At 49.6% G+C, this 12835-nt stretch overlaps 3 protein-coding genes across 3 annotated transcripts; 1 reads left to right on the top strand and 2 right to left on the bottom strand.

Annotated features, from left to right (window-relative positions):
- Nucleotides 1-779: 779 nt before the first annotated feature.
- On the bottom strand, nucleotides 780-2936 carry Pdw03_7097 (Herpes virus major outer envelope glycoprotein BLLF1; the record flags this gene model as incomplete). Its single annotated transcript, XM_066101556.1, has 8 exons — nucleotides 780-1534; nucleotides 1721-1939; nucleotides 1996-2100; nucleotides 2270-2326; nucleotides 2378-2399; nucleotides 2458-2533; nucleotides 2780-2793; nucleotides 2916-2936. The coding sequence occupies 8 exons, from the start codon at nucleotides 2934-2936 to the stop codon at nucleotides 780-782; spliced, it is 1269 nt and encodes a 422-aa protein (XP_065956639.1).
- A 3395-nt stretch (nucleotides 2937-6331) lies between these two features.
- On the top strand, nucleotides 6332-9636 carry Pdw03_7096 (PAP/25A-associated; the record flags this gene model as incomplete). The annotated part of the gene is made up of 3 exons (XM_014678758.2): nucleotides 6332-6869; nucleotides 6927-6998; nucleotides 7052-9636. The coding sequence occupies 3 exons, from the start codon at nucleotides 6332-6334 to the stop codon at nucleotides 9634-9636; spliced, it is 3195 nt and encodes a 1064-aa protein (XP_014534244.2).
- Nucleotides 9637-11265: 1629 nt separating this feature from the next.
- Nucleotides 11266-12746, bottom strand: Pdw03_7095 (Squalene epoxidase-like protein; the record flags this gene model as incomplete). The annotated part of the gene is made up of 2 exons (XM_014678759.1): nucleotides 11266-11534; nucleotides 11588-12746. 2 exons carry the CDS (start codon nucleotides 12744-12746, stop codon nucleotides 11266-11268), a joined length of 1428 nt encoding a protein of 475 aa, XP_014534245.1.
- Between the last annotated feature and the right edge of the window lie 89 nt (nucleotides 12747-12835).

The raw sequence follows: 12835 nt of genomic DNA, 5'->3' as shown, positions 1-12835 counted from the left end.
ATATTACTTGCCAACAACATCTTAGGACCAGACAACAATGAGGTATCGATAGGAATGGAAGGACTGGACATTTCCTTCTCTGACATAGGTCCATGGCAAGCCCCGAATCCGTTGAAAACGTAGCTTTGGAAGTAAACAGACTCCAGTAACCCTTACACCAACCGCGTTATAGTCATATTCCACATTGAAAGAGAAGGGGAAGAAAAAGAGAAAAACCGTTAGAAGGCGAATATCCAAATCCAAGAAACATGCCGTTTTGAGCCTCTGTTCGCCTTCCCATCTCCACATGGAGATTCAGTAAAAACAGGCATCCAAAAAAAAGTCACAATGTGCAAGTTTCCCGTACCACCCCCCCCCCCCCCCCCCCCCCCGAAAAGATGAAAAGATGAATAAAAGAGACCTGTGCATCCGACATGAAAAACACCGAGAAAAATGAGACAGCCCATACATAGCCCACGAGCATCACAGATAAAGCGCCATATTCCCGACCAAATTCGCACGGGCACCGGAATAGCAAAAGCAAACAAAAAAGCAGAACAAAAACAACATGCTGAGCCCGAGACCGAAACGGGGAAGGTTGAAGAAGGCATCACATCATCCAGAGAGATCCAACACCAATTTGGGGGAATGGTTCCAAGCCCCAGTAAATCCCCGCCCTTTTTGCCACCCCGCCTAGTAATACGCCAGCTCAACCCCAAGTCCAATATGCAACAAGCGCCAACTTGGAGTAATGCCATCGAAAAAGCACTGCCATCAAAAAATCAGAAATCAGGAGTTGTTTATCCCCAAACAGAAGCTTGTACGCCGAGTCCGCTCTTGGAGCTCCAGACGCCACTGCTGTTGCTCCAACCAAGGCCAACACCACCAGCCTGGTCCTTAGCGCCAGGGGCACCAGCTGCAGAGGTGACAGCCGGAGTAGGGCCGGCTGAGGAGGTGCGCTCAGTGACAGGCCCAGCAGTGGGGTCGGCGGGAGTGAAGCCTAGCCCAAGCGGGGAGGGGAGAGGGGTAATAGAACGCTTGTTCAAGGCCTGGTTGACAGGAGGCGCGGATGTTTGGCCGGGGGCAGGACGGGAACCGATGGGACCGACGGAGCCGATAGGTCCAGCGACGGGCTTGGAAGCGGCCTGGCGGGATGAGGGCGAGTCAGCTCCAGGTGATGAGGTCGAGGTTACAGGCTGCTCGGCGCCAAAGCTGGCGTTGATGGCGGAGCTAGGCGAAGAGGTACTGTTGGCGCGCGAGGGCGACTGCAGGCCCGCGGCATCGGTGCTAGTGGTGCCGGCTTGGGTTAGGCCAAATGGGTCCATGCCTCGCGGGGAGGATCCACGAACACCGGACGATGGGGTGCCACCGCCAGCTTGGCTATCTGGGCGTTGGTTTTCGTCAGAGAAGGCACCAGGCGGGAAGAAGGCTGGGCTTTCGTTGCCGTACAGGGCACGGTGCTGGCGGGCGAGAAGTTCGCGACGGCTGTCCTCACTCACGGCAGCTGGGCTGGTAGAGCGGTCGGATTTGGATGCAGACATCTCGGCGAGGAGGCCTTGAAAGGAAGAAGAAAAATATTAAAACCCCGTGTTCAAAAGAAAACGAAGAAGCCAAACCAAATATATTACACAGTCGACGGATACATAGGTGCAAGGAAGTGAAAAGGAAAAGAGGGGGGGGGAAAGCCGACGGGGGAATATAAAAAAGGCTCAAAAAGAAGAAGACAGACGCTACCACGTACTTCGGTTGTACTGTTGCTCCTGGTGATAGTTGCGGAGTTCCCTCTCACGCTGTGCTGCCATCCGACGCTTCGCCTGCATCATCTGTTCCACTTCGTTGGGACGACCCTGGTACCGCTGGGAGGCATAGAAACCCTGGGCATTGCCAGACGGGGGCATACGGTTGCCATCGAACTCGCTGATCGAATGGTGTCGTTGAGGGCCACCACCCATACGAGGGTCTGTCAAGAGACAAGTCAGAAACGCGTTCTGGGTGCCATCCGTGCCCGCAACATACCGTAGTCGGGGTAGGGCCGGCCCATCATCATGGGCATCGAATCCCGCCGAGGAGCATTCCACAGCTTTCCACTCTTGACGAGATTGTCGATCGCACGATCGACCTCTGGAAAAAAACAAAGGTCAGCACTCGTTCCGAAATGTTTCCAAAAAAAAGGTATGTCCATGGCATCCCGACAACCGCCTCACTTCAAAACCACCAGCTTTTCTCCCCGTTGTGCGATTCGATTTTCGTTTGAGCAAATATAAAGATCCAAGCAGAATTGTGTCCGTACCGTCAAATTGGGAGGAAAAGGCCGGAATGTCCTCGCGCTGGGAGACCGAACTCGATCCTGTCAAATGTCAGTTCTTTGCTCGTGGGTTCTCGGCGTTTGATCCCATACCTGACCGGGAGGGAGGCGCCGGCTGCTCCCAAGAAGCCTGGCGCGCAGCCGGTGCTTGCCAGCCCTGAGGTTCATAGTACGAAGACATTGTCAAGATCAAAAGGACCGAAAGTGCGACGGTTCAGGGGGGGGGGAGATGATCCGGTCAGAGGCGATCTGTCGAGAAAAAAAAAAGGTGAGCGTCGATCCACAACACACACTTTTGAAACAGTTCTCCGGATCTTCTTTCAACATTTTAAAAATAAAGTATCGAGATTGGAAATCACCAAAAAAATTTGACCCGGTCTCAACTCAACTCTGTTGATGTTTTTTTTTTCCCACGGTCTTTCAACAGTTTTCAACGGGTGTATAGAATATTTTTTTCCCACCCAATTGGAAACAGAATATAATCAAGGCACTTACGGGATATAGGCCTCCTAGTATTTCTTTCTACCACGAGTCAACGAGGCAGAGGAAGTCCAAAAACTGGAAGGATGAAGAGAAGAAAAGGAGAGAGAGAGGGTCCTATGGGGGGGGGGGGGATGTGGGTGTGTATTACCTTATGGAGAGGGGGGTTCATAAATTGTAATGTAAAAGAGGAAAATAGTACTCCGTACATTGAGTACAACACAACACACGGAAAAAAATGGAGATTCCTTTTTTCTTTTTTTCTTTTTTTTTCCTTTTTAAAAGTAAGACAATACATATTATATAGTAGGGAGTACGGAGTACTGAAACGATGCTTCAAATTCCTTCTCTATTAGGGTAGTGTCAATGAACTATATACCCAAGTCTCTTATATTGAAAACCAGCCTATTTGTCATTCAATGCCTTCATTTCATACCCAGTTCTTGTTTTTTTCTGTACCTCAGAAGATCCCAAGTACGCGGCAATTCCCGGTAACCCAAGGACTTCTATTCGTCACTGATGGGGCCGGTCACCGGAGATTGGACGGGGACGTGTGTCTAAGCGTCGAGCTCCCTTTGTGTCTGATAGTTACCATTACTTATTATTCAAACTATTACTGTCTCTATACACCATACTCTGTACTACGTCTAGGCTTGATCCTATAGTACGACATATAATATACTTTATATATCATGCTCGAATCTTGGAAACTTGGTCATTCCCCACTTGGAAGAGTGGACATTGACATTGTGTTGCCCTCATGTTGTAAGTCGGATGCTCCATTTTACTACGATATTGTAAGAATCCAAGTTTCTATCTGGATTCCAAGATCCTCTTCAAAAACATCACCCGCTTTTTAAAAAAAGGGATTTCCTGGAGTCAGCATATGACGATGCCAGCCTTGGAATCTGTGAAGGCTCTGCACTATGCAGTCAGCTTGCCAAGAGGCTGCCTATGGACTCCATCGGAGGCTATAAGGCAAGTGAACACTTTGGTCGCATCTGTTATGTGATCTGCAGCCCCATGTAGAGTAGTCAAAACAAATGCATGCAATAAGTATACCTGGCCCGCGGTAGCCTGCCCAGACATCGAGAGCCTCGCATATACAGAGACCTTTTGTTGAATAACGTCCCTCAAAAGCCCCCATTTTTAGGTAGATTAAGAGCTATACCCACACCAGCACACACGGGAGATGCAATGCAATCGCAACATTGCTGCTTCCAGGATACACTTCGAACGGTGCTTTGACCAACTCGGTCAACTCAGGAGAGGTGGGGCAACGCCCGCCCATCATTTTGTATTCTTCCGCAAGGTCCGCGCCCCTCTGAACTAGATTGTTCCCTGCAATGTGCAGCATGTACTCACCCGGCTCAACGGGCCAGTCAGCAGCCCGAGTCTTCCCCCGCATGTACACGAGATTATCTCTTTAGGTGTGGATCGGGGTGAATGGACTCTTTGACTGGATACTGGAGGCACCGAGGTACTCAGAAACACATTTTGTACTCCGTAGAGTAGAAGATTGATTTTGTCTTTGTAAATACCACGTAGTTCACTCGTCCAATATCAGCCCGAACCCTGCTTTGTTGTTGTCAGTGCATGTCGATTTGACTATAATGTGCAGTATCAACACTTCCCTTCAAACCCTCCGGAAACGTACCACGAGTACGATACGCTCGAGCATGCGTCCACGTTACCTTGGGAGTGTAATAACTCCTCACTCGTCATACATGGGTCTGTACTTGGCCGTATCTGGTCCTAGTCATACTAGCCGGATGCTTGATTCCATGGGTATAAAGCTACGTTATACGCCACAAGCTAAAGCTATCTTGATGGCTGCTCAATGTTAGCCTTGAAGAGGGGTAACCCGTTGAACGTGTTCTACTTGTCTACAAAGAAACACATCCAAGCAAGCCTCATATCCCCAATGTGGCGGCCCCCAGCCCTGATAAACAAAGGCTACCTCTCACGACTGACAGCTTGGGTAGGTCTAGCGACGAAGTGTCCGTTAGTTATTATCTCCGAAGGTTATCCTCTCAAGCCTCATCGGATCCGAGGAGTCAATTCGGAATCTGGAGGGGAGCATAGGTCCAATGGTGGTCCATGTTCTAAACAAAGAACCTGAATTGAGTGTTCTCAAGTTACTGCGGATTTCGTGTCAACGGAATCATAGATTCCTACCTGATTCTTTGAAAGGAGGTAGCACATCTATGTCAGATGCATGCCTCAGGCCAATGACATGGATTAGGTTATACTAGTGAGTAACACGTGCAAGGACCATGCTGAACGCGGGGAGAAGTGAAGAACGACGATCAGGTGGAAAGAAGAGAGTACAACAAATGGAGCATATACGGCTTTTGCGAGGATATTGACATATTCATCTACTATCCAGTAGTCCAAGGGGCCTAACAAACAACACCGCGTAGATTTGTTATCGATAATCTATCGTGGTACCTGCATGAATGCATAGCTCGGTGATACTGCGGGCATCTTTGGCCGCATTTTGGCCTTTCTGGCTTCAGGGTTTCAGGGTTCTGGAGTCAGTGAGCAATAGAATAAAGAATAGAGAGAAAGAGATAAGCAAAAGTCCATATCAGAAACAAAGGATAGAAGTCAGCCCCTAATTGTCTCCCTCAGAAATTGAGGTAAGAGAGCTATTCCCCAATTGTCTCACTCCGTGGACTACTCCGTCCAACGGCGTTTTAGCGTTAATCTCCTGCCCAACACATCTCTTTGAACCTGCAAACACTGACTCTGTGTGTATTCATCCGATTGCCCCTTAACTTCCATACACAAGATCGTTGACGTTGGGAAGATTGGGAGTTCTTCAGGAGGGGACGGTCGGCAGTGTCTTTACCGCCGACAGGGGCTGACTTCCAGGGCTTCGATCATCTTCACAACTTCTCAAATTCTCCTCTCTGGCTACGCTTCCTTTCCTCAACAATCAGAAACCCAGGCTGGTTCCTACAAACTCGCTTTAAGGGACAACGGACTGTGTGGTTCATTCAGTACTTTGGTCCTTTTTTATCTCTTTTCTTTGATCCAATCCTCGAACCGTTCGCTCTCTTCTCTCTCTCACGAAGACCGTTTTCTTAAAAAAAAAAACTACTTTCTTTCGTGTCATAATTTCATCTCCTGGTTGAGGCATTGTCTTTTTACATCTCTTCAATTCTTATCGGTCCCGAGTGAAAGGGAAAAAAAAATCGGCTTTTCGCGACTTTGGTCGAGGGCGATTGAAAGTCTCCCACCACAAACGATCTGCTTCCCGGTTGTCCCACACATATCAACGAACCCTTGACGTGTTACACACGTGCCATACCCTCCCTCGCCCGACTTTGTCGATCACGAAATTTCTCCGGTAATTTCCAACTGAGAGGAAACTGAGGGGATTATATTGTGTGGTGTGTGGGAGCGGACTCTCATCTCTTTTGCCGAGCCCCCCCCCCCGTACGGAAGGACCACAACGGTGTGGGAGTTGCGAATTGCTATATGGTCGCAAAAATCGATGGGAATGCGAAGTGTTCCCTCCACCGTGACGTCGCCTCGCTAGCGTCGGCGCAGTCCTCCACGATGGCATGGAGGCCGCAATCCGATGTGCCACAATCTGACGTGCCCGAGACCGCTGATCGGCCTCCGTTGACTTCGCACCAGTCTAATTCCCTTCCTTCCACCCCATACCAACATGCGCGCAATCTATCGTTCCACTCCCGGTCGCCGTCCCCCGCCCGCGGAAGCACCTCCCCTCGATCCACCCACTCCGAAGCTACACATCTACCCCCGTTCTCTCGGAAACCGCTCGGAGGATGTAAATATGAGACCGCCATGGCATATTTTCGACGACGGGTACCGTATAGTCTAGGTGCAGATGTACTACCAGAGGAGAAGGGGGCATTGAAGGAACAGCCCAGCCAGGACGAGGAGAAAAAACTGTCGACCGAGATCATGGATCTGTATGATCGATTATTACCATCTGCCGAGAGTGATGATCGACGACGACAGCTTGTTCGGAAATTGGAGAAGCTTTTCAATGACCAATGGCCTGGTCATGATATTAAGGCGAACATTTTTGGCTCGTCCGGGAATAAGCTCTGTTCTAGTGACTCGGATGGTAGGTTTCTCTTTTTGGGCACAAATAAACAAGCAAAACAAACACTAACTTGAGCAGTGGACATTTGCATTACAACCAACTACAAAGAGTTGGAGCATGTGTGCCTGTTGGCTGAGGTGTTGGCTAAATGTAAGGAATCGCCGTTGATGTGACTTGCTTGAATGGTAGACTGATTTGAACAGACGGGATGCAACGGGTGGTGTGTGTGTCGCATGCAAAGGTCCCTATCGTGAAGATTTGGGACCCGGAGCTCCGGTTAGCTTGTGACATGAATGTCAATAATACCTTGGCGCTAGAAAACACTCGGATGATTCGGACCTATGTTGAGGTGGATGAAAGAGTGCGCCCTTTGGCAATGGCTATCAAGCACTGGACAAAGCAAAGAATTCTCAATGATGCAGCGCTTGGGGGAACCCTAAGTTCTTACACCTGGATCTGTTTGATCATTAATTTCCTGCAGACAAGAAACCCTCCAATTCTCCCAAGTCTGCAAGCACGCCCGCACAAGAAGAGGATGACTCCCGATGGATTGGTCTGCTCGTTCGATGACGACCTCAAGACCTTGTCTCAATTTGGCCGCAAGAACAAGCAATCAGTTGGCGGGCTGCTCTTTCATTTTTTCCGGTACTATGGCTACGAATTTGACTATGAGAAGAACGTCATCTCAGTACGGGACGGCACCCTGATCAACAAAGAGGCCAAGGGCTGGCACCTAATGTTGAACAACCGACTGTGCGTGGAGGAGCCGTTCAACACGTCAAGAAACCTAGGCAACACCGCCGATGACACTTCATTCCGGGGATTACATTTGGAATTGAGAAGGGCTTTCAAGTACATCGCAAACGGTGATCTAGAAGGGTGTTGTCAGCAGTTTGAGTTCCCGGTAGAAGAGGAGCGGACCTGGGAACGACCACCACCCCAACCGCGGCCAACTCTCACACCTTCCCTCCCATCGCGGGGTGGACGAGGAGGAAGTCGTGGCGGCAGATATAATAATCAGTTCTCGCGAGGTGGGCTTACTGGCGGGCGACGACAATCAAATACCGCAAACAAGTCGAATTTCCGGCAGCAGAACACTGGCAATGCATCAGATATCTCTCTGCATGCACAACAACAAGCCCAGTACCTTTTACATGACCAGTTGTACCAACAAATCCAGCTTTTGCAGGCGCAGGAGCAAGAATTGCGGATGCAGTTGCATAGCCAGGCATTGATCACTGGGAGACCACCACCGGTATTCATCCGCCAGCCATTTATCCAATTTCCAGTTCCTCAACAACAAGAGTTTCCAGAGGAAATCTCACGACCGGGAGCCGGAACAGGAACAGCAAGCCATGCTACTCTCAGCCCAACTCAACGACAGCAGACAATTTATAATCCTACGTATGCCTCAGTTGGTGCATCTGGCTTGCAAGCGGCCATTACCAACCCTCCCTCGCCTTCTGCTGTTGGTGTAATGCCTGACACTCGTCGTAACTCTCGGCGATTGTCGGCTGCCAATGGATCCCCGAAGTCTCTTCGTGCGCATTCACAACCTGCACGGCCTCAGGGCTCGCCCTCTCTTCCCAGCTATATCCCCCTTTACACCATGCCTCCACCCACAGAGAACTGGTCAAAACAAAGGCCGACTACCGAAGCGTCAGAAGGCGGAGAAGGCAGTTGTGGCGAGAATGCAATGCGCTCAGATAGTCTGGCCAGCAATGGATCACACTCAATCTCTGTGGATGACAACCGGCAGCAAGATGTGTTGGGCTATTATATAACTCCTCAACAACTTCAAGCCTTCCAGCAAGGTTCCATGTTGCCGCCATTGTCCGCACAGATGGGTCTGGTCTCGAATGGATATTCATTTATTCCCCTTCATCCGGATTACCGACCGGGATCGTTCTCATCAGAAACGGCTCGCTCGGAGCACACTCCGATTTCCAAGCCCCCGTTGCAGCCGGCTCAATGCGCCCCACGCCCAGTTGCACCCGGTCCATTGATCGTCGATGGATCGGTGCGTCCGAGTGAACCCCGCTCGACATATGCGCCTGAGTTGATTGACCCTTACTCTGCGGCAAGTCATTATACGTCATCGGATGACCACAACATGAATACGCCTGCAAGTTTCTCCGACTCCTTGTCTCAAGATTATCAGGAGTCCGGGTCTTTCGATTTGGAGCATTCGGCTGTCTTCACTCGGCCATTTACAGAAACGCAAAAGGTCAATGATGTGGTTGGAGAAAAGCAGTCAGACGTGAATGACCAATCCGAGCTTCTCGCTAGTCGGCTGCAGAACTACCACCTATCGAATTCCGAGAAGCTTGTACAGCAACCTGCGAAGACAAGTCCGGATCGACCAAGAAACGGCCCCACACAAGGAACAGGAAAGGAAACCGGCCAGCCTAAGCACTCGGGGCAGATGAGCGAGAAACCTGCTGTGTCCGGACCGAATGAGAATCGGAATCAGTCGACCAACTCGAAACGTCGGACCAATGGAGAGCATTCTGAAAAGGCAAACGGTGTGAATGGCAAGAGCAAGCCCAAAGGCCAAGCCCGACACGACGGCTCTCACAACACTGCTTCTGGCACCAAAGATCGACACACAGACATATCCCGAAGATCTGGTGTACAGCCTAACAGCACGAATGATAGCAACCATGGATGGCAGATGACGAAGAAGAAGAACCGCAAGAACATCAAATCTTCGATGGAATCTCGAAACGGTATCAACGGCAGCCTTGAGCTAGTTCCAGCAGATGATTCTTTGCGAAAAGGCGGCTGATGAAAAGTGTGTGTCGTTGCTCTTCCGAAACCATATCCAGCACATGTGGGTTGAGTAGATACTCAAGTCTCCTACTTGATTCCATTGCCTCCAAATCCCTGTCCACGCGGTACCCCCCCCCCCTCAAACGAACTCATGTTCCTCTGAAATGCGTTGTTTTTCTCTTTGTTTTTTTTTTCTTATTTCCCCTTTCCCCCCCGAGGGATCAGGATCCATATATGCATGCATTCGTTGCCATCGGGAAAGTTGGCTGGCTCATTTTCCAGGAAACGCCTCCAATGCATTGAGACGATTTCTTTCCAGTTGTTTGGAGTTCTTTGTGTTTCAAATGGTTCGACCGGTTCTGTGTCTGATGCTTTTCATCTTTCTTATGCCAACTTTTTTTTTCTTTTTTTTCGGTCCTGGTTCTGTACAAAAGAGAAAGATATTAACTTGTTGCCAATGAGAAACAAACCAAAATTTTCGAAAAATGGTGTTCCTTATCCCGCTCAAGGTCGTGAGATCTGTTGCAACTTGGGTTGCATCGTCTTTGATGCTTCTGCTTTCCCAAATTCTAACTCGTTTCGTCTATCTTAGCCTGTTGTGAGTCAACAGAGTACCCATGCCCTAAGTGGTAAACCGGGCTTCAAACTACAAAGACTTGGAGAACAAAGGGAAGAACTTGTCTCAGTTCTCAAATCAACGCTCTCTCTCTCTCCCTCTCTCTTTCTTTCTCTCTCTTCATCGTGTTCATCCTCATCCTCTCCCGCCTACCTTTACCTACCAAGACCAACCCCGATCAAAAGCCCATCCACTTCCTCAATCTAACACGACAAACCACGAGGGCCCACAAAGAATCAACATACACACCCAGCATAATATATACAGACCAAGAGGGTATATCAATACAACAACTACTCTAATCTCCCCCCAAAAAAGAGACAAGATGTGGATGACATTCCTTTCACTCATGCTGTATTTGTATTATTGCTTTTTCTTCGCCTACACTGCAATCTGCGAGATCTATTCTAGTGTATCTTTTGTCCACAACTGCGCCATTCGATCAGTCGGTGCCGTCATGTCTCTTTTGTCGCTGAATTGGAATTGGAATTGGAATTGGTCGAATTCGAGCTTCCAGCTGCCGGGGGTTGGTAGTTTGCCTTGGCTTGCTCGTGTGACGGCCCCGATGCCGATTGCGCCGAACTTCTTTGCGTTTTCGTTTACTTTTTGCTTGGGGGTGTTGGCTTATCAGCTTTGCGTTGAATTGTTCTGATGGTCATTTGTTTTTCTTTGGGGGCATACTTTTGTAGCATTGGCCGGGATGAAGCGTTGATTCTTGGAATGTTATTTGGAATATATTCACATTGCATCATTTGTCATGGAGATAATAGTATGGCATATAGTATAGTATATAGTACAGTACATCTGTGATACACAGATGAAGTTGGAGAATGCTGGACAGGGTTAAATCACATAAAGGCGTGGGGAAGACAAAAAACAGGGCGTAGATGGGATATTAAAACAGAAAGACTTGGCCGGTAGAATCGACGATAATGTTCAACAGGGAGAGAATCGAAAATGACAAGCTGGGCCCCTCTATTGTCGCTTTTGGAGGGAGAGTAGAACGCCAATTGATCAACACAAGCTAGATCAGTACCAAATCTCGGTCCAGATGTATGGCAGAATCACGACGGAGGCTGTGTATAATATCATGAAAGCGTAGTATGGAGCCAGGGGTAGCTTGGACAGAGGAGTATCGCAGATGAGAACCCAAATAGAAAGGAAGGCGACGGAGAAGAAGTGGCTGACGAGGATGAGGGGTTTCTTGATCAGACCGGCCAACAGCCCAACGGGGCCGCTAACTGGCCCAATCTGGAAGTACCTGAAACAGCCACGTCGAAGAGCCTTGAGGTGTTCATCTATAGATAAAGAGTTAGTTATCGGGAATAAATCAAAGAGCGAGCGTACATACTGTCTGCAGCGAAGAGCGCATAAAGAGCCTGTGCGAGGATATTGATGACCGAAGAAGAATTCTTCCGTCTCCAGTGGAATTCCGCCAGCTGTTCGAGAACAAGACCTGTATTGGAGAGGCTGGGCACGCGCTCTGGACTGAGCAACTCACGGATAAGGCAGACGTCGTTAAGGGCCACCGTCATGCCTCCACCCGTGAGAGGGTGCCGCATGTTGAGCGCATCTCCCAGAATCATCAGCCCAGGTGTATTATTGACCGAAGCAGGCAGGAACGAGTTCGGCATTGATCGTAACTGGCCCCGCTCTAGAGCATCGGCGAAGGACTGCTGGGCACCCTCTGGGAGCTGAGGCAGGATATTATTTCGCATGTACCCCTTGACGCCTCCATTCTTCACTGAGGCCAGAGGCAGGTTATCGGGGATATCAATAAGGATTCGGGTCTCGTGGGTGCCGATCTGATACATGAGCACAGGTGGGTGATCGCTGAGGAGAACGTGACCAGTGTTGGGTGCGGGGAGCTTAGCATCAATGAGCTCCAAGCCATAGAACTTTGATTTGCGTTTGGGTGTGTACTGGTGGTGTTGCTTGCGGAATTCTGAGTTGTAGCCGTCGGCGGCCACGGTGAGTTGGCCAAAGTAGCAATCCTTGGCGTCCTTGGTCACACACTCGACTCCTTGGACTTCTTGGGTATGTGCCGATATGATAAGGTCAGTCACCTTGGTTTCGACCACTGTGACATTGGGACAGGACAGAGCGGCTGCCCGTAGTTTCATCACGAATCGACCATGATGGAAGGCTCGTCCCAATGGTGTAGGTGAAGTTGGAGAGGACTTGGGGTATTCGAGGAGAACCGGGTCGCCAGTGTAAGAAATCCAGTATCCCTTCACGTCAATGCCATCAATGTCTTCCAGACAGTCCTGTAGGCCTAGTTTCTCCAGCGCCTGAACACCACCCGGTTGGAGTAGTTCACCAACAATGCGATCGGGCTCCTCCATCGACTTTTCCAGCAGGATAACACTGCGTCCTTGATTCCCCATTGCGACTGCAAGGGCACAACCAAGAACTCCGGCACCCACAATTACAACATCAGCTTCGTGGTGGTCGATGCGGCGTTCAGTTGCCGCGGAGAGAGAAGCATTGTCATTGAACGCGGAGGCCATTTTTGGGTCTGAAAGAAAAGGAATTGTCAGAACAGAGATGACGGAAGCAGGACCATTACCTGCCGGAGCAATTGATTTAAATGGAAATC

This window comes from Penicillium digitatum, chromosome 2 (genome assembly GCF_016767815.1).
Source record: "Penicillium digitatum chromosome 2, complete sequence".
NCBI lineage: Eukaryota > Fungi > Ascomycota > Eurotiomycetes > Eurotiales > Aspergillaceae > Penicillium > Penicillium digitatum.
Note: the sequence above shows the minus strand (reverse complement) of the source record. Positions and strands in the feature narration are given on the sequence as shown.